The 22,299-nt window shown below is 43.0% G+C and overlaps 1 protein-coding gene across 1 annotated transcript in view; it reads right to left on the reverse strand.

The window, feature by feature from the left end:
* The window catches only part of ACAD11 (acyl-CoA dehydrogenase family member 11), a 366,306-nt gene that overhangs the window by 160,160 nt on the left and 183,847 nt on the right, over positions 1-22,299 (reverse strand). Inside the window, exon 9 of the mRNA XM_085630689.1 lies at positions 6,415-6,541. Within this exon, the coding sequence (XP_085486815.1) occupies positions 6,415-6,541 (127 nt within the window). The remainder of the gene's footprint in view (positions 1-6,414; positions 6,542-22,299) is intronic.

The raw sequence follows: 22,299 nt of genomic DNA on the forward strand, positions 1-22,299 counted from the left end.
CACTGCTATAACGGCTGTAGAAGGTTAGCATAATAGCACTTTTGGTCATGTTGTTGAGTTTTCTGTGAAGTATTCATGGGCATTCAGAAAGTTTTGCAGGGAGCATGGCCGAATACTCACCATAGCGTAGATTTATATAGATTCTCAATAACTCCAACTTTAGGCATATGGAAGGACATATGGACCCTGTCAGAGAAGCCCACCTGTTCAGCGAAGGCCATGGCCTCCACTCACCTGGCACTGGACTGCGTGCCATAATTATAGATCCTCACCTGCCAGGGCACTAAATCAATCAGTAGATTTGTAGAGTGCTACTTGTCACCCATGAGGCTATCCAGGCGCTGGCAGGGTCCAGCTGAATAGCCGAATAGCCAGGTCTTCAGGGGCTTTCAGAACTCTGGAAGAAATGGGGAGGTCTGTAGATGAAAGGTTAGCTTGTTCCATGTCTTCGCTGCTAGGAAGGAGAAGGAGTGACACCTGCATCTGTTATGTCAGATGCGGGGGAAGAAGATTAGAGAAAGGGACGGGGAGCAGAGGTGTCTGGTGCGCTGATCGAAGTTCAGGCGGTGGTTCAAGTAGGCGGTTCAGCAGTTGTCTAGAGCCTTGTATGCAAGAGTCAGGAGCTTGAACTGGCATCTTTTCTGTGCAGAGAGCCAGTGGAGTATCCTAAGGTTGGGGTGATGTGGGCTTGTCTAGGGAGATCCAGGACGAGTCTGGCTGCGACATTCTGTGTGGTCAGAAGTCGGAGGAGGTGAGATGCCATCCCAGCGCAGAGGATGAGGATCTCTAAAGCCTTCACTCTAAACGCATGTGCAGCAGATGCAGTTAAAACTATGATGACTTCTGTTGAGCAGCTATCTTAATCTTTCCACATGCGCAGTAAAATAGTTTGATTTCCAGAGAGAACCCCCTGAAGTAAGTGCTTGTCGCTGGAAAACAAGACTGTTTTCTCCCTGAGTGTCGGGGTCTTAAACTGATTTCCCTGCCTGTGATTGCCATGCCTTGAATGGGGGTTTAAGGTAGGGATTACCACTTATGGTCACCAGTTCCATAATAGGGCAGGATGACCGTCACTATGATCCGGCAGCCAAATGATGGACGTGATGTCAGATCAAGGGTGCGTGAAAGAGAAGCCAGTGGACACAAACCAGGTTCTTCCCCCAACTCTGAATGGGGTGGGGAACTTCAGGTTTTGATGGGGTGGAAGAATGCTGAATTATGGCAGCTCACCCATTCCGTCAGACCTTGATTTATTCCCTATAGCCTATTATCTTGAAAGTTAGAGAACATACGAGCAGTAACATTGAAAAATCTTGGGATGTCATTCGCTAGTGAGTTAAATCTCCTTAAAGTACGATATCAAATCTCTGTGCGCAAGTCAATAATTGTATGTCTATGTTTTGACTGAGCATGTGTGTGGTACACAGCTCATAGGGGGGAGATATGCAAAACACAGAAAGAGTGTGCTGAACTCTGTCTACCAGAAACCCTTTGCACTACTTGGTAAATGAATAAATATAAATATATATACATATATATTATATATATTCACTGAAAAAAACATAGGTTTCAGGGACGTTATAGTTAGTTGGACATTTTACTCGTACAAACCCATAGAAATTCCCCTGTTATAGTTAGTTCCGCTAACTATAACTCGCGCCCCCGCAATGCACTGCTGATGAAGTCACATATTACATCATTCATGACGGTCAGTGACATCACTGATGACATCTCAAATGACATCACTGATGACATCACTGATGACATCATCCACTGACTGTGTTTCTGTAAAGTTTAAATATGTTTTATATATATGCCAAGGTGTATTGAAGAAGGCGCTTACTGGAGGTACCTGGTGGGCTAGTTGGCCCCCAGGGACCCTCAGGATTCAAGGGGACTTAATCCCCCAACTTAAAACACGACACAGGGCGCATTTGCACACTTGGCACATCAGGCCACGCCCCCCTCCCTGCACCACTGTGCAAACGCGCCCCCTGGAGCGTTGTAAATTGGGAGATTACATCCCCTTGAGTCCCGAGGGTCCCTGGGGGCCAACTAGCCCCCAGCAACCTCCAGTAAGCGCCACAGAGCTGCATTGCAGAGAGGTGTAAAAAGGGGCATGGCCTCTCAACACCTTTCTGCAACGCAGCTCCCTGGTGCATACTGGAAGTACCTGGTGGGCTAGTTCGCCCTCAGGATTGAATTGGACTTAATCCCTCAATCTATAATGTGCCAGGGGGTGCGTATGCACACTTTCTATGTCAGGCCCCGCCCCCTCCCTTCACCACTGTGCAAATGTTCTGAAATTAAAAAAGAAAAATCTTTTTTTGGTCCTGGGGATCCTTCTGGGACCCCCTGAGCAGGCCTAGGGGGTCAGGGTGTTTCTACCCTGCCCCCTTCTCTTGTTTTATACCTTTGTTTCTCTGTTTTCTAGCGACTCGCTTCTACCAAGCCACAAGATGGCTGCCAACACTTCCTGGTTTGGAGTGTTGGCAGCCAATCACAGTGAAGCTCGTGCACGGGACTTAGGATCCTGCCCAGATATCAAAACTTTTATTTTTCTAATTTCTCAGCAACTACTGAACAGATTTACATAATTTTAAAAAAAGGTCGCTTTCTGATCCAAGCACTACCTTTCTGCCAAATTTGGGATAATTCCGTTCAGCAGTTCGGGCTGTAGCTCGTTGCATAATTTCCTATGGAAATGAACATGGGGAAAATGTGTTTTGGGACCCCCTTTTTTTCTCATCCCCCGTTTGACGAATCATCCCCAAACTTTCAAGATAGGAGCAGACCTAAAAAGTGCAACTTTTTTGAAAATTTCATAAAGATTCGTTAAACGACGCTAAAGTTATGAGCAAATCAAAAAATGCTTTTCCTATGGAAACTAGGTTGTAACTATAACTACCTACTGGCGACCGTCAGTAGGTAAAAAAATTATATATATATATATATATATATATATATATATATATATATATATATATTCACTGAAAAAACCATAGGTTTCACACACGTTATAGTTAGGAATTAGCATTTAAAAAACCTTGCAAATTCACTGAAAAAACCATAGGTTTCACACATGTTATAGTTAGCTGGACATTTTACTGATAAAAAACCAATGAAATTCCCCCGTTATAGTTAGTGCAGGCAACTATAACTCACGCGACCGCAATCCTCTGCTGATGCTAATACTGTATTTAGACACTTATTTGCCCATGTCTTCTTCCATTAATTTTGAGCTATACATATATTACAAATATTTTTTTTTCATAAAGACAAATATGTCATCAGCAGAAGATTGCGGTTGCGTGAGTTATAGTTGCCTGCACTAACTATAACGGGGGAATTTCATTGGTTTTTTATCAGTAAAATGTCCAGCTAACTATAACATGTGTGAAACCTATGGTTTTTTCATTGAATTTGCAAGGTTTTTTAAATGCTAATTCCTAACTATAACGTGTGTGAAACCTATGGTTTTTTCAGTGAATTTGTACGTTTTTTTAAATGCTAAGTTACTTTACGCCATTCGTGGCGTTGCGCGCCCAGTTAACGCAGTTCGTTCCGTGCGCGCACGGTGCGCTTCGCGCACCGCGCGCCCACTTTACGCAGTTAGTGCCGTGCACACACGGTGGTCACGCGGTGCGCTGCGCGCACCGCGTGCCCACATTATGCGGGATGGGCCATGTACGCACGATGCGCTTCGCGCACCGTGCGCACATGGGGGACATATTATGCGCATCTTTTTGAAATGTATTCTTTGTTAATTTTATTGTTGTTATATGCCATGCACAAATGGTGCCCTTCGGGCACCATTTGCACACGGGGTGGCACCGTGCGCACATGGAGGACATATTATGCGCATCTTTTTGAAATGTATTCTTTGTTAATTTGATATGTGTAATATGCCATGCACAAATGGTGCCCTTCGGGCACCATTTGCACACGGGGTGGGGAGAATGTGGATAATTTTTTATAATTTTTACCGTACGCGTACGGTAAGCGTAATCGGCGAATTTCCGAAAAAAAAAAATTTTTTTTTTTGGGCTTGAGGGTTGTTTGGGGACCCCTATATCAATGCTGGGTGGTTAGGATGTGACGAAACTGCCTCTTTAGCCATTTTTTGGCTTCGTTTTTGCTGCCCAACTCAGAGAGCGAGAGAGAAAATGGCGGCCGCGGCTTCCTGGTTTCGACCGATTCGAATGTTTACTAAGATCTAAGAGCCAATCAGAATCGCGCTCGCGCACGCCACCGTACGCGTACGGTAAGCGCACCTTAAGCGCACCGTAAGCTGGCTCAGATATATATATTGATTTAAAGGCTATTTTCTCAGAATCTACTGAACAGATTTACACCAAACCTACAAAAGGCACTTCCTTGACCTGAGGACTAGCTCTCTGCCAAATTTCAAGTAATTCTGTTCAGCCGTTCGGGCTGTAGCTGTGTCTAAAGGTCCTATGGAAAAATGCATGGGAAAAACGCGTTTTGGGACCCCCCTTTTATCTCAGCCCCCGCTTGACGAATCCCCCCGAGACTTTCAGGGTAGGAGCGGAGCGTAGCGCCCCACCTATTTTGAAAAATTCGCGAGGATTCGTCGACCGGCGCCAAAGTTATTCAAAATAGAATGTTGCGGATTTCCTATGGAAACAGGGTCCTAACTATAACTACCTACTGGCGACCGCCAGTAGGTAATATATATATATATATATATATATATATATATATATATATATATATGCAAACAATTTTCTCCCAGTTTGAAAGAAAAGTAGGGTCGCACTCCAGCGAATTTTGTAGTTCTTGATACAAACTTTATTCAAAGTTCATATAATCCACAGATTTGGAGATGCAGAAAAAACCAACGCGTTTCGTCAGCGTCCGCTGACTTGTTCACGGTCACTATTAAATCAAACAAACAGGGTGTTTTTAACAAAATCAAGACAGGAAGTTGTCATACCTTCCTTTCCTGTCAATCACGGGGTGGTTTGAAACCCGGATTTCTGGGAAATGTAGTCCCCGTATGAATTAACCATAATTTACTTTGAAAATAGGCTAATTTTGAAACGAAAAACAAAACATTAACATAAAATTGAATTAATTATAATGCAAATATTTATGCAGTATCATTTGTGGTTCCAAACTAATTAATTGTCAATGGCTCATTTAAGTCCTGTTTCAATAAATGCTTTCTATGTAATTAATGACTGTTGTGCTATATTTGTGCAATATTTTGAATGCCCTCTGGTGGGCAAACATTGCTTTGTGCCCTCTGGTGGGCCTTACGTCTTTATCCAAGGCTACTTTATAGGCCATTGTACTCATTGTTGATGTCAGTATTGTTGCCCAAAATAACCATATGTACAGATATATGACAGTATTGTTGGAAACACAATTGTATTTGTTCGTTTGTGTTGCTGTTTAAAGATGTATGTACAGTTCTTCGGACTGGTTCAGACCAAACGGTGTCATGCTTCTGAAGTTGATAATATGGCGCGATTCTTTTTGTCTTAGTAGTTTCTCCCGATTTCCTCCACGTATATTGATCGGTACTGTTTCTATTCCAAAAAACTTTAGGGACTTCCAGTTGCTATTGTGGTGTGTTTCCATATGCTTGGCTACCGCATTGTTTTTATCCTTATTTTTAGTAGCCCTTGTATGTTCCAGAATCCTTTTCTTTAGGTCACAAATGGTACTTCCCACGTATTTTAATTTACAGGGGCATTCAATGATGTAGACAGTGTATTGACTTTTGCAAGATATCAATTGTTTGATTTTCCAAATTTTGTTATTTGCCATTGTGATCTCACTTACTGGTTTGGCGATTTGGCACACCTTACAATTTTGACATTTAATAAAGCCAGTTTTCTTTAGCCACGTTGCTTGTGCTTTATTGGATTTAAAATAACTGTGCACCAATCGATCTTTTAAATTTGGAGCTCTCCTGTAAGTTATTGTTGGATGAGCTCCCATTATTTTTCCCATGGTCCCATCTAATTGTAATATTTTCCAGTTCTTTTGGATGATATTAACAATCTCTTCGGATATATATATATATATATATATATATATATATATATATATATATATACCTACCCTGAAATATTAATTTCATAGACAATGGAAAAATAATTTTTATGCCTTTTGTAGGGAAGTGAAACATAAAACACAAAGTTATTTATATGATAAATCAGAGATAGAGTAGAAGTATTATTCTGCATAGCGCATAGATTTAGCTGATCACGTTCATAGGATTATGCAATGCTTTCCATGCCATGAAACCATCAATGAGGCACAAATCAGATCACACTTCAGGCATTTGCGTTATACGTTTATACTGTAGCTGCCACTGCAACCCCAACATTGTTACTATTACAAATGAATCTTGGCTGCACCGTGAGTGCCGCCTGCTCTCACCTGCTGAGCTGGGTACACGTGCCGCTGCATGAATTGCTTCACTTGGAGCAGGACCCTTTCCCCTTTCTTAGTCAGAAGAAAGAGGCCACCTTTTGGACTGGGCTGTGCTTCTGTAGCATTCAATGCTCTGAAATATTAAACACTCTATTAGGTGATGATAAAAATCAATGTGTCTGTTGTGGAAATGTGGATTTTTCTGGTCAGTTATGTCCCCTATCTTGGACCCCAACGGTTCTATGTGCATGTCACAAGTACATGTATGTTCCCTCCAGTTCCAGTTATGAAGACGCAAACACATGTGCGTCCACCGTCAACATGTCCTCTGTCAGATCCGCCATGAATAGGCCGGATATTCCATTCCTAAATATGAAAGGCCACCGGCTTTATATGGTTCACTTATGCCATTTTACAGTCCAGGCAAGTAGGCCCTGATTCTGTCATCAAACTCCTCTTGCCTTCTGCCTCTGAAAGCTCCAGTCCGAGCCTGCATCTGTGACCATGAACTTTGTCTCATTCTCTGCGCGGCTCACGAAGCCTGACATCAGCCTATTCTCTGCCAAGAACTGTATTTCACCTTCGAATTATCTGCTTCCCCCTCAGCCGATGCATTCCTGCCTAGTAGTTTAAGTAAACATTCTTCCAGTTACCAAGCAAAAAGGCCCATCTTCTCTGTCCTCATGCAAGTAATTCATAGCCCTGTCACCATGAAATATTCCTACCCCCTCGCATTCAGTGTAGACACTCAGACGCTTGTACACGCACGCACAGTCAGTATAGAATAGATTCTGTCCGAGAGTCCTTCTTTTGTGGATAACATAGTTCTTTAAACATAGGATGTTAGATATGATTTGGGATTAGGTTGACTTGACCCCCCAGACTTCTCGTCTCCACATATAGAGCTAAATGTCAAGTCCCCGTCACCCCCTAGTTACACGTCAATTACACGTCATACTGCTGCGCGCGCATCTATGCCAAGTATTATCTTATAGATCCACCTATACACGACATCATAACCAATCATGTTCCTTTTTACTCATTATTACACCCATTTTCGGTTACGCAGCCCAAACGTCAATGTCCTTATCAATTGTTACGCCTACTGTATTCACTTCATTATAATGTATGTACTATAAAAGTTACTTCTGTCAATAAAGTATGTACTTCACTTCCTGAACCCCCGTGGTGATGGAACTTGAAGCATCCGATTATAATCGATTACTGGAATAAAGCCCATTCCGAAACTCTAATATCACGGATTCTGCCTCTCATTTTACTGAGCTATTTTATTATGATTCTGTATCAAATTCAGTCCAGGTAAAGGAATTTTATTTACCACATGATGGCGCCCGAACAGGGACACTTTCTCATCTCACGCGCCGGCGGTGAGTTGCAGGCCCGGTCTCCTGCCACAGCTGGACGGACAATTACGCGTACCAACAGGATTTCCTGTATCTCCCTCCGGTCAAGCGGGGGCGACTGAGACTGCGATCAACACCCAGACGAGGCGGTGAGAAGTGCGAAGTATCCCGACCAGAGCCTAGCTGAGAGAGCAAGATCCGAGGTATACAGAGACCCACCAGTTCGAAGTCAAGCCCAGTTTCCGACGAGGCGAGTCGAGTCCAGTCCGGTTCAAGTTCAAGTTACCGAGGCCTTCCGTTTCCGAAGCTACCCGGTGAGTACCATTACTGGGGAGGCATTTCTGACGTGCACATAGGTTGTGCCGGTCAAGACGGGTTTGGGTACACAAATCCGGTCTGCACTGTTTTAGCAGTGTATCTGTACTGTTTAGCAGTATATCAAGTATTCCGAAGTATCTAGTTATTGTCAAGAATTAAGCTTGGTGATTTAGTTATGCAGACGATCATCATTGTTGTTCCAGTTAAACGTTTAATGTTTTAATGTTTAATGTGTTAAACGTCCTGCATATTGTGGTATGAATGGTTGTTCATTATTGTGCTTTTGTATTAAGCGTGTTCAAGACTAAGTATCAGATCAGATTGTCAATATGCCGCTCTTTTCGAAATTAAGACAGATCACTACTAGAAAAGGGGTGCTTGAAGAAGCCGTCCCTATTCCTCCTAGGGATACTCCAGGGCACTTCATGTATCACAAACATGGCTTAGACGCCATATTATTTCTTGATTTATGGGTAGACTACACCAAGGGATTACCAGAAAGTCAGAGGTGGCCCGCAGCGGGAACCTGGGATGCAGAGTGCATCATGAAAGTCGAGGAAGAGTTATGGAAAAGGAAAGTCAGACAGTCACAGAAAGACGCCGTTGAGTTATGGCGTAAAGAATCTCATAGACGCACAGAAAAAGCACGTAGACAGGAAGAGAAGAGTAAAGAAAGTTCAAGCAAGGTTCAAGAAAATCTATTAATTGAGGAAGGTATCCGAGTGAAATCAGAACAAGTAGACAGACAAAGAAATGCCCTTATGAATGGTATGTATCCCCTTCTGGCCGAAGGATTACCTAAGGCTACTCCAGAGATACCGAAAGACTTGCCACCCCCATTATTCCCAATCAAGGTACATCCTAAGGGGCATCCTAGAACCGCAGAAGATGTTTTTCTTTCCTCATATTTAGATGACGTAGCTCCCGAGTATGCTAATTCCGCCCCACGTAGACCGCGTACCAGGGAGGTCCAACGCCAAGATCCAGCACCCGTATCCCTACAGCAACAAATCGAGTCACAAGTTCCGGCAAGCACATCTGTTTCTGCATCTGTTCCTACAGGTACTTCTATAGCTGAGTCCACACCTATAGTTGCTGTGTCACGTTCGACGAATCCTTTCACACCCGACGCCCCAGACGGGGCCACGGGAGGTGCTACCAATATTTTTTCTACGCCACCTAGAATAAATAAACTTATTTTTCAAGAGTCAGCGCATTCACGTACACCCAAATTCGTAAGTGATCGTACGCTTAAGGAACTTCTTATAGATTGTAGATATGACCCGGTGCTCGGTAAAGAGGACGAAATGATCCTGGCATCATTACGTATCAGACGAGCCGCAGGGTATTTAGCGAAGCTACCAGGAATGACTACGCATCTAGATAAAATATACCATTTTGTTCAAACAGGGCGAGATCCAGAATGTATTAACAGAGCTATGGAATACCAGAAAGTAGAGATACAGGGGGAACTGTTACGTTTCCTCATAAACTGTGTGATCAGAAATCAAGACCGACCGGGGGTAGATCCGGAAGCAATGAAAATTCTTACAAAATGGAGCCAGAATATATCAGAAGGGAGACACGATAAGCAAAATTGTATAATAGCCATGTGCCGAAAGATCCGTAAAGAAATAGAACGCCTACACGAGGAGAGATTACAGACAGACGAGTTCGAACAAAGCGAGGAAGAAGGGTCAGGACCGCCCGCAGGACAGTTGGACACCATAGCCTATGTAGGTAGAGGAAGATCTTGTAATAGGAATCAGATTAGATGTCATACTGACTCAATACGTCCAATATGTCCAGATAACGACAGGAATTTCCAAATACCTATAATTAACATAAGGTCTAACGAGCATTCGTTCCAAACCGCCGACAAACTACTCCGAGAACGAAGGGGTTATCATTTTCTCGATTCTATGGATGAACAAGATTTAGCAAGGGCAGCTGTCCACTGGGTGGACAGTCCCGGAAAATATAGTGATGAGACAGTAGTGCGCACATTTTTGAATCTCACCCCAGATGAGCAGAGGTTAGCTGGGATTTATATGATTCAACAACTCATTATACTATATCAGAGTCAGCATTCGGACCCTGGTCCTTTACCTGACATATTAACTGAATTGCTTATGAATAAATGGAGAGGTCCAGGTACTAAATTAATTAAAGAAATTCTAGTATCAAGAAAGCAGTATATTCTTTTTGTATGCTCAGAGCATGTCTCATTGCCTGTCAAGGAAAGAACAACGTATCACATGGATAGACAAAATCCCTTACGAGAAGTGCACCCAATAAAAGGCGAGGACGATCAGTTTAAACGTGTATTTGTATATACGCCCATATCGAAAATAGAATTGTTAGAAATGAAGAAAGTGGTACCCAGTCATGACAAAGACCCAGCGGGTTTTCACCGAGAAATTAAAGACATGTTACTCATGGGAGAGTATACCTACCCCGACATTATGACAATATTAAAGGTGTTGATGCCTGCTGGCATTTATGAGAAACTCAAGGAAAAAGAGTGGGAGGTAGGTGACCAAAAGATAGAATGGTCAGCATTAGAAGCAGAAGAAAGGGCCCGAGGTCCAGGTTCGGGGCTTGGGGACAAAACTAAAGCACTACCAGGTCTACTAGTACAGGTACTGCCACGTTTATTAACTACGAAAAAGGAAGATTGGGGTACAATTTCAGCCTGTAAACAGAAGCAAGATGAAGACACTAGCGATTACTATGCCCGATTCGAGAAATGTTTTGGTATAAATAGTGGCATAAAAGCAAGTAGCGAATCATACCCGCATCTGTTTGTAACAAAATTAGTGGAAAATGCCCTGCCCCCAGTAAAGAATAGAGTATTAAAATTCGAGAGTACCTGGCAAGGTAACACACCAACGCAAATGTTACAAATGTTACAGTACCACCACAATAGAATTAAAGAGGAACAAGAACATGAACACAGACGCATGAAAGACACGAAAATGAAAATGCTAGTTTCCCAGACAGTTCCAGCTGAAGGACATAAAAAGGGTATGACACATTCCGATTCAGCAGGACCTGTAAAAGGGGCATGCAATTATTGTAAAAAGCCAGGTCATTACGTACACGATTGTCCAGTTTTAAAACATAATATCGCCATAGGTAAAACACAAGAAAGATCACGGCCACTCAGACAAGATCAGAATGAACAAGGAGCTATGCAGCATGCCCAGGCCATGCCAGCCGCACAACAGCCAATACAGTTTGTGCCAGCTGCACCACCGTTGCCTGCTGCTGCCACACAGACAACAACACGACAAATGTATCAGACCGCACAGTATGAATATCCCGAGTATCAGCGTTACGCATGAACTAGCCTAGAGAGGGAAGTTGACTTACCCCTTATCGAGATTCCTGTAGATCAAGAAGGACCTTATGTACATAGTGAATTATTAGGTCAAGATAGAAAATTTTTACTCGATACAGGGGCAAGTCGAACAACTATAAAACGTAGTGAAGTTCCAGGGGCACCCCTCTCAGGCTCTCAGAATATTTCCCTGGGTTTTTCAGGAAAACCTATTGTTAATGAAGTATCACAGCCTCTTCCACTTACGATCGGACCTCTGACCCGAACTACAGATTTATTGCTTACTAAATCATGCCCAGAAAATCTGTTAGGAATTAAAACCCTGAAAGCCCTAGGAGCCATAATATGTTGTTCTCCGGAAGGAGTAAGGTTGTTTTTACGTGATTTTAAAGGTCACTATGTATCTAGAGACATGGATCCCCGACTGCAGACTTTACCTACACATCTATGGGCACAAGGCCCTACTGATGTTGGTTGCATGAATATTACACCATATCGAGTCACACTCAAGGCAGGAGTGGTGCTACCACGAATGCGACAATACAAGTTACCACCAGATGCTGTAGCGGCTTTACTACAAATCATTGACGAGCTTATTGCCCAAGGAGTAGTTGTAGAAACAGACTCCAATGTATGTAATTCACCGATAATTCCGATTCTTAAACGAACAGATCCTACAGCTCCGCCAGTATATCGATTGGTTATTGATCTGCGCGAGTTAAACAAATGCATTGTGCCACGATTTCCTGTGGTTCCAGATATCTCGTCATTATTGACAGCTATTGATTCCGAAGCAACATTCTTTACTGTAATTGACCTCAAGAATGCCTTTTTCAGCGTCCCAATAGATCCGGAAAGCCAATATTTGTTCGGATTTAGTTTAAATGGGCGTAGCTTTAAATTCTCCCGCGCACCTCAAGGATTTACAGAAAGCCCCAGCATCTATAGCCAAGCACTGAAACGAGAACTTGACAGCATCCACATGCCAGTTAACACTGTCTTGCTTCAATACGTCGATGATCTGCTGATCACCGCGAGAAGCGAACCGGAATGTGAAAAGGCCTCACTGACGGTTTTACAATTTCTAGCCGAAAAGGGGCACAAGGTGTCCCGTTCTAAGCTGCAATTCTGTGTCCAGCGAGTTATTTATCTTGGACACTCGCTGTCCAAGGAGGGAAGGCAGCTTACACCCGACCGCATTCAGTTAATAGCTAACATGTCAATACCCAAGACACAAAAGGAGGTGCGGGCTTTCATAGGCCTCACTTCATATTGTAGGCAGTGGATCCCTCAGTATGCATTTCTAGCAAAACCACTCATTCAGTTAACCACACAGGAGGCAGCCACATCGACTGTTCTCCCTTGGACTCAGGAACACACACAAGCTTTTGAAAGCTTAAAGAAAGCTTTATGTCAAGCACCCGTTTTAGCAACGCCATGTTACAGAAAACAGTTTACACTCTTTGTTACAGAACGCGAAGGTACTGCCTTGTCAGTACTCACACAGGAACAAGCAGGAGCACACAAACCATGTGCTTATTTTTCTAGTACATTAGATCCCGTAGCCCAGGCTTTGCCTGCGTGCCTGAAATCAGTAGCAGCGACAGCTTTAGCAATCAGACAAAGCGATGCCATAGTGTTAGGACATCCATTGACAGTTCAAGTACCACACGCAGTAGAGGTTCTTGTAAATAGAACGCAAACACAACACTTGACTATAGCACGACTTACGGGGTATGAACTTACATTGTTTCAGCCACATATAGAAATCAGACGCTGTAACACATTGAATCCTGCCACACTTTTACCTGTAATCGGAACAGACCCACTAGCCCATGACTGTATTGAAGTTATTACAATAACAACAAAACCCAGACAAGACTTAACCGATGTCCCATTGCCAGATCCAGACCTGACCTTGTATGTAGATGGTTCATGCATGAGAACAAGTACAGGAGAGTTAGTAGCCGCTTACGCAGTCACAACAGATACTGAAGTCATTGAAACTAATCGTATAAATACTTTGTCAGCTCAAGCCGCAGAACTTATCGCTCTGACACAAGCCTGTATTCAAGCCACGAATAAAAAAGTCAACATATATACTGACTCACGTTATGCATTCGGAGTTGTACACGACTTCGGCGTGCTGTGGCGAGAGAGAGGTTATTTAACCTCCCACGGTGCCCACATTCAGCACGGACCCCTCATTCATGCATTATTAGATGCAATACATCTACCCACTGAAATATCAATTATGAAATGTAAGGCTCATACGAAGGTTACTGATATCATTTCCCAAGGCAATGATCTATCCGACAGAACAGCTAAACTGACTGCTCAAACTCAAACCCCCGACGTGACAAAGACAATAGTCCCGACACCGACACATTGTATGACAGTTAAAGATCCTACTCTTGACGTAATTGACATACAGACACATGCTACACCAGACGAAATAAAGAAATGGACTGAATTAGGAGGGATCCAAACGGACCAAGGATGGATGATGAAGGAAAAGTCTGTATGGTTCCTTCCTGATTCAATGGTCCAAGTTATAATTAACACTATACATAGTCCAGCACATCTAGGAGAAAAAGCTATGCTAGACAGCATTCAACACATTTGGTTCAATAAACATTTACGAGCAGCAGCAAAACAAAAGGTCCGTACCTGTATGATCTGTTGTCAGTTCAACCCAGGAAAAAGCGTTCCCGTAGAACAGGGTGGATTTCATACTCCTAATCATCCTTTTGAAGTACTCCAGATGGACTATATCCAGATGGAACGATGTCGAGGATTCAAATATGTTCTCGTAGTGGTTTGCGCTCTGTCCCGTTGGACGGAGGCATACCCGGTTTCAGATTACACTGCCCCGACTACTGCCAAACAGTTGGTTCGAGAATTCTTCCCACGATACGGTTTACCACGTGCTGTTTACTCAGATAACGGCCAGCCGTTCTCATCCGAATTAATGAAACACGTTTCACTTCTGTTAGGATATCAGTGGAAATTCCACTGTGTCCGACACCCCGAGGCAGCAGGTCTCGTAGAAAGACATAACCAGATACTGAAAATAAGAATGTCCAAAATATGCAGAGAGAAAGGTGTCGACTGGGTAGTAGCGTTACCAGTTGCACTCTTTTACATGAGAATGGTAGCACACTCTCGAACAGGGCTATCCCCGTATGAGGTGATCTTCGGTAGACCACCAAATATGTGGGGGACGCCTATACCACGCAAAATAACTGATATTGACTGTAATATGCTGACAGATTACTTGGCTTCCTTGATGTCTGCACTACAATCTTCTCGTTCACAGGTAGCTGCAGCCTTTCCCGACAACACTGAGGTGAAACCCCATGACGTTGTTCCGGGTAATCTTGTGTTTGTGAGGAATTTCGACCGAAAGACTCAGCTGGAGCCCAGGTGGAAAGCACCCAAGTTGGTCCTGTTGACCACAAGAACAGCCGTGAAGATCGAGGGCCGCAAGGGCTGGATTCATTCAAGCCATATTAAGAAATTTCATGGACTATCCTCGGATATAGACACTGTGCCCTGCACTCCCTCACAGACTGATACAAAGCTTCCTTTTGTTGAACCGAACAATTCTGAGAACTACAAACTAAAGCTTAGGCCCAACCAGTCGAGCAATTTGATTGTTTAAGTCCTCTCCAAGGTGAAGCGGTTGAATTGTCTCTGACATGTATCCCTTGGACCTGAGTAGAGAAAATACCCGTAAAATGTTGAAACGACAGGCGTATTGTAAATCACTGCGTAGCCACTGCATAGTGACATTATTAATTTTGTTTTTATTAAGTCTTTTAATAATTATTACAAGTATGTTGTTGCACATATATTACCCTATTTCTAGACATGTTTATAATGTTGCTGCTGAACATTCTTTTAGTGACTTACCTCCGCATGAATTGTCTTATAGACTTGCGCTGCGCAATAACACTTTCATCAGTATGTTACATCATTCCCATCAGACTAGTAATGCCACCAATTGTTGGGTGTGCGGCCGACTCCCTCCCTATCAGAATTATGAAGGAGTCCTGCCTTTCTTTCCACATCCATTTACACATAATGGTTCCTGTGGAGCATGGTTTAGTTTAATCAATTCCATAGACTCAGACACAGCAGTTTACCAAGATCATTGGATATGGGGAAACCTGAACCTAGTTTTACTCAAGGTCTGCTATCCTGACAAGGAGGGTCGCCCCAGAAGAACAGGAACTGATCTAGAAAATGAAGTATATGGATTAGGTAATTTTACACCTAATCTCATGATTCTAAATGTCGTATCCGAAGTTGAACTAGTCTTACCCACCATGTCAGTATTCCCAGCGAAGGGTGAATTGTGTGTAAGAAAGGTTGGTTCCATACATATGGGCCATAGTAAATGCACTACTATAGTAGAATTCAGTGATCAAGGAAAATCTTCATTTAAAGCTTCTCGCCACTCCTACTTCATATGTGGTCAGACTGCATATATGCGTTTACCTCTAGATTGGGATGGTACCTGCTACATTGCATTCCTTCTACCACCTGTTTTCCTAGCTCCTCCTGATTATTACAGAAATATTCATTTAGTACACAACAGAGAACGGAGAGATCTCCCCATTGTCGATTACACTGAGACGGCATGGGACAAGTATGTAGATTTTAATAAAGGCATCTTTCCCTATATAGGTACTGTTACTAATAGTAAGCTAATACGTAGATTAACTAGAACCCTTGAAGCAGTAGTGAATGAGACTATTTCCGCCTTAGGCAATTTAACGGAAGAGCAGTCTGCTATGCGGATTGTTGTGCTTCAAAATCGTCTTGTCCTTGACGTCATCCTGGCTGATAGGGGCGGAGCTTGTAGGGTCATCGGATCAAGCTGCTGCGTATTCATACCAGAAAATTCGCCATCTGTATATAAAGCCATCACTCGCCTTCATAAGATTGTAAGCCAGATACACCAGAACCCAGGCACTTGGACTTGGTCCAGTTGGTTTTGGAATGCGGTATCAGCCTGGGGATGGAGAGTTTTATCCTTCCTAGGTATTGGCCTTCTCATACTATTCAGTTGCTGTCTATGTCTACAATGTGGACCAGCGATTTGTGGTCTGTGTGCCACATCGTGCATTCCACATCAAGATTTTCATTCAAGATCCCGGAAGAAGAAAGAAGAACAAATGATGCTATATGAACAGATCAATGGATTGATGAAGATTGATATCTCTTGAAGGGCAAGGAGGGGACAAGGAGGGAATGTGGAAATGTGGATTTTTCTGGTCAGTTATGTCCCCTATCTTGGACCCCAACGGTTCTATGTGCATGTCACAAGTACATGTATGTTCCCTCCAGTTCCAGTTATGAAGACGCAAACACATGTGCGTCCACCGTCAACATGTCCTCTGTCAGATCCGCCATGAATAGGCCGGATATTCCATTCCTAAATATGAAAGGCCACCGGCTTTATATGGTTCACTTATGCCATTTTACAGTCCAGGCAAGTAGGCCCTGATTCTGTCATCAAACTCCTCTTGCCTTCTGCCTCTGAAAGCTCCAGTCCGAGCCTGCATCTGTGACCATGAACTTTGTCTCATTCTCTGCGCGGCTCACGAAGCCTGACATCAGCCTATTCTCTGCCAAGAACTGTATTTCACCTTCGAATTATCTGCTTCCCCCTCAGCCGATGCATTCCTGCCTAGTAGTTTAAGTAAACATTCTTCCAGTTACCAAGCAAAAAGGCCCATCTTCTCTGTCCTCATGCAAGTAATTCATAGCCCTGTCACCATGAAATATTCCTACCCCCTCGCATTCAGTGTAGACACTCAGACGCTTGTACACGCACGCACAGTCAGTATAGAATACATTCTGTCCGAGAGTCCTTCTTTTGTGGATAACATAGTTCTTTAAACATAGGATGTTAGATATGATTTGGGATTAGGTTGACTTGACCCCCCAGACTTCTCGTCTCCACATATAGAGCTAAATGTCAAGTCCCCGTCACCCCCTAGTTACACGTCAATTACACGTCATACTGCTGCGCGCGCATCTATGCCAAGTATTATCTTATAGATCCACCTATACACGACATCATAACCAATCATGTTCCTTTTTACTCATTATTACACCCATTTTCGGTTACGCAGCCCAAACGTCAATGTCCTTATCAATTGTTACGCCTACTGTATTCACTTCATTATAATGTATGTACTATAAAAGTTACTTCTGTCAATAAAGTATGTACTTCACTTCCTGAACCCCCGTGGTGATGGAACTTGAAGCATCCGATTATAATCGATTACTGGAATAAAGCCCATTCCGAAACTCTAATATCACGGATTCTGCCTCTCATTTTACTGAGCTATTTTATTATGATTCTGTATCAAATTCAGTCCAGGTAAAGGAATTTTATTTACCACACTGTTCATAAATGCAAAACATAATATGGACGTGGTCAAAACACTACGAGGGTCTGTTCAGGACTTGTACCAAAAGTGTTTATCAGAAGCAAAAGTTAAAAAAAATTGCTGGTTGTTTTTTGAGACTAGTGTAAATCTGCAAGGAGCATACGTGGAACCTAGACGTGTGTTTAAAAAAGGCTGCGGGGTTTTAGAAAGTCCATTGTTGTATGGATACATCGAACGGCCGTCTAATGTCGGGTTCTCACTTTTCCTTGGGGCATCCGTCACCCCCACATGCCCATTAGAATAGTGGAACCTGGCTGTGAAAGTTCTGGGATCGATGGCCACATCACACACTAGCTGGAATCGGAGGAAGCACTGTTCAAATATACTTTAAGAATTAAAACAATAAGAACGGTGTTCGATTCCCAAGAGAGGAAATCAAGGCATGATGACTGAAAGGGGATCCGTAATGAAACTAAGGGAAGAAATAAATGAAGGAATGGGACTGCATAACATATGCAAATGAATTTACAGTTTGTCTCTCCAGCATAGGCTCAGATTGAATTCTGATTGCACAGTTAGGGCTTTCGGTCTCTTGGAAATGTGTTCAGATTCTAAGCAACACCCTCTAGCCATCCGCCCACCCATGTCCTGTTCCTCAGCATTCACTTTTCACAATATCTCTTCTAAGAAAGTTACCGAAGTCACCTGCAAATCGAAATGCTGCAGCTTGCCACTAGAAAGTTGCTCTACTTACAATTTAAGGGAAGCTGAATACGTAGAGTTGCCCAGTGGCCTAAGGAAACTTGAGGGGGGCCCACGGCATAGTACATGAAGGGGACCCGCTCATGCTCAGGACCCAGTCAGCAGCTCTCAGGCCCGCCCGTGCACATTGCTGAAGGGGGCGGCCCTGGAGCTCGGGGGGGCCCCTCCGCACAGCTTTCAGAAACTGCAAATGCCCAGACATGACACTTGAATGTAATTTTACAGAAAATCATCTGTGTTTTAATTGGTTCCTCTTGCTGTCCTTTAGAATTGCTGGCTTTTCATTGGTGAATATATTTAGTAGTCCCTCCTTTTCGAATTTTGTTTTCTTCCATGAAGACTAGCCCCCTTACATGTGTTCTTACTGTTCAGGGTATTTAGAGATCTTTTTTTTTTGTTGACCTGCCTCTTAACTCTAATTGTTCGGTGTTTCATTTGCTTGCGTGTGCCTCCCCCTTCTTCTCACTCCTCCCACAACACTGCTTTGGTCTCTTACCTCCGGTGCCTCCCCCTCACCCCTCCGACAACACTGCTCGCAGGCCCCCACCACCCTTCTGAGGCCACTGCTGTTTTGCTTGTTTGGTTAATTTACTCAGTCTACCCCCATCCCCTTGCACAATACTGCCTGCCCGCACCAGAGATCGCTGCTTTGAACTTTTATTTTAAATTAGTCGCTTTTATTTATATAGCTCACCTATCCATGCGCTCAGTGTTGAGCAGACACCAGACTTGAACACAGATCCCCAGCTTCCCAGTCAGCAGCTCTCACCGCTGTGCCATATCCTTTGCCTAGCCATGTTGCAGGGTGCAGTACCATATGTGGCCAAAAGAGGTCTCCAGGGACACCTAGTTACAGCTTTGGTACTGCACCCTCACAACACTGCTTGTTGTGGCATCACCGTTCTAGTTTCTTGGTGAGGTCAGCGCTTGGCCTTGACCCCCCCCCTTTATATATATTAGATTTTACCAATAAGGGAGTACACTCCACTGAACATCTGTCCCCTATCCTCTAAAGTCATCACCATCCTCCCCCCGCGTTTCCAGTTCCTGCTGTTCCCCAGAGGTGCATATGCGCGGTGTCTTTGACAACCACAACTAGCCAGAAACATCTGTTATTTAGAATTTTCAGGGCTGTGGTTATATGCCGGATGCCTTTACTCCCCAGTCTGTCTGCACAGGTACTATCGAGGCAGGAAGGGGGCACAGCATAGGCTAGGGGGTCAACTTCCCCACCCAAGTGGACAATAGCAACTGCGTCCCATTCTGACATGAGTTTATTTTACATATTTATTTGCAGCAGTGTTTTGTAGGCTTCATGCAGAGCTAGCGTGGCTGCTCCAGATGTCACAGGCTCGCTGCCCCACCCTACCTGCAGCCAGCCCCCACGCTCTTTGCTCCTGGCGCTGAACCGAAAGGAGCAGCTAAACAGCTAATGACAACAGCCTGTTTGGATAGCTATTGCAGCTGCCAAGAACCGAAGATGGGTTGTCCTAAAATCTTGGGATACAGAAGCGAGAGCCTTCAGTTGAAGTTCTTTTGCAAGCTGCGGAAGCTCCTTCATTGCTCCCACACGTGTTTGTTAGTTCTTTTTTTTGTTAACAAATATCCCAGCAGTAGCATCCGTAAGGGTGATGTACCTTATGTGGATAATAGAGGTCCCTTTACAACTCCACAGGAACACCTAATAACAGCCTGTGGTACTGCACCCTTTTCTTGCTTTGAACATTTTATTTTATAACGTATACTACTGCTGGAATATTTTTTAACAAAAACAAAATAACAAACATTTGCAATGGCAATAGCTCAAACTTTCAGCAACGCGAGACCTATTGCATTGCAAATTCTTGTTTAAATGGCCGATCTGTCTTTGTTTACTTTAAATGTCAGTCAGGGGCCCTCAATGCAGCTCTAACACACATTTTAAAGTTCTTTCTTCGCATGTTTACTTTTAAAGTATGTACTGATAAGGGGGGGAACAATACCAGAGTTAAGTAGTTTTCCTGATTTTTGTCCCAGCATGGACATTAAAATACTGATCAGGTCGGTGAAAAAACACAGCCGTGTGGCAACCCTAAGAATAAGAAGAGGGCCATCACTGTCATACACACATGCTGAAAAAATCTAGTATGAAGAAACAATCTTCACACTATATCTACATCTAAGTGTGTCTCATTTCTGTCCTCTCATGGCACCAAAACAGCTAAAGATGCTACAATTGAGAACACCAGCCATCTCCATCTATGCTCGGTTGGATCTGGCACACCATTTCTTCAACATTAGTACTGCCTAAACCCCAACAGTACTGCAGATCAAAATTATCCGAAACATACATTTTCAAAGAACAGTTCATCTGAAGATTGTTAGCTATTCCTGATCCAATAAAAAGCCTGATGTACCTTGAAAACCCTGTAGTTGTAATTCTGGTCCTCAACACATGTTCAAAGCTTTGTTTCTCTTCAGTTCGACTTGCACTATACTCCCAGATACATGGCCAATATTCCTAACATAGTTCCCTATCTGCCGAGTATGTTTTTTACATACATTGCATCAAACCTCCACCTTTCATCGGTGAGCCTTAACATGCAGGCCCACCATCTGTAAGACAGTGAACAAGTCTCAAAAGTTGATTCACTGGTTTATGTAGAGCAACGGTTCTTAACCTTTTGACTTCTGTGGACCCCACTGAATCATTTCTGGAATGCTGGACACCCACCGAGTTATTATTGCTAGCAGGCCTAAGCAATTTCCATGATTTGAACTTCAAAACAGTACATAAAAATATAGAAACAAGTATTTAACAAACAAACGCTCAAATATGGAAATATTTTGTTTAATTCGCATTTAAATATAGAAAAAGTTTTAAAACTTTGAATTTGGAATATTTATTTGTATATCCTTTATTCATTATACTTTATTAAATGTAATATTATTTAATTTTGTAAAACTAGTCACTGAACTCATGAGTAGGCTTCACGGACCCTCAGGGGTCCTACAACCAGACATTGAGAACCACTGTTGTAGGTGATACAAAGCTCTACAGTCTGTAGGAAAATGACATCAACTAACTCACTTAAATAATCATTAAACTTGAAAACCAAGATCCAGACCCTCGGCTCTACTAGAATCTGCTAGAATCCACAGAATGCAACCTACACATCTTCTTCACCAATGAAATTGAAAGTACATACTTACCTCTAAGCCCTCTCTATGCGTTTGATGCTAATTCAACTCCCTAATATCCTCACAGGGATATGCATAATACCGTTTCACACTAATCCAAGTACCAGAATCATCATTCAGACACTGATCACACACAGACTGAATTATGGTGCAAAGCCTGAAGATACTGAAGGCAATTCTCTGAATATTGTTCAAGACGAGATGCCCCTGTAAGGTGCAGGCATTGGTCAGTAAAGGCCGCCTCAAGAAGATCTTGAAATGCTAACCCTCATCTGCGACTTAGACACCCTTTTGATCATCAAAACAAGGATAGTCCTCCATATATGAATCTCCCCCATCAAAATGAACCATCAAAGACACAGAAAAATCTATTAAATGTATATTGTTTTTTAAAAAGAAAAAAAAAAGCATTCCTTATCAGGACTTTAGCCTACATCTTCTGTACGTCTTCTCCAGCTATGTTACTGGGAACATCTGAGGCTTTGGTGGTCTGTGTAGCATAAAAATGTACAAAACA

Source organism: Triturus cristatus, chromosome 10 (genome assembly GCF_964204655.1).
Source record: "Triturus cristatus chromosome 10, aTriCri1.1, whole genome shotgun sequence".
Classification (NCBI taxonomy): domain Eukaryota; kingdom Metazoa; phylum Chordata; class Amphibia; order Caudata; family Salamandridae; genus Triturus; species Triturus cristatus.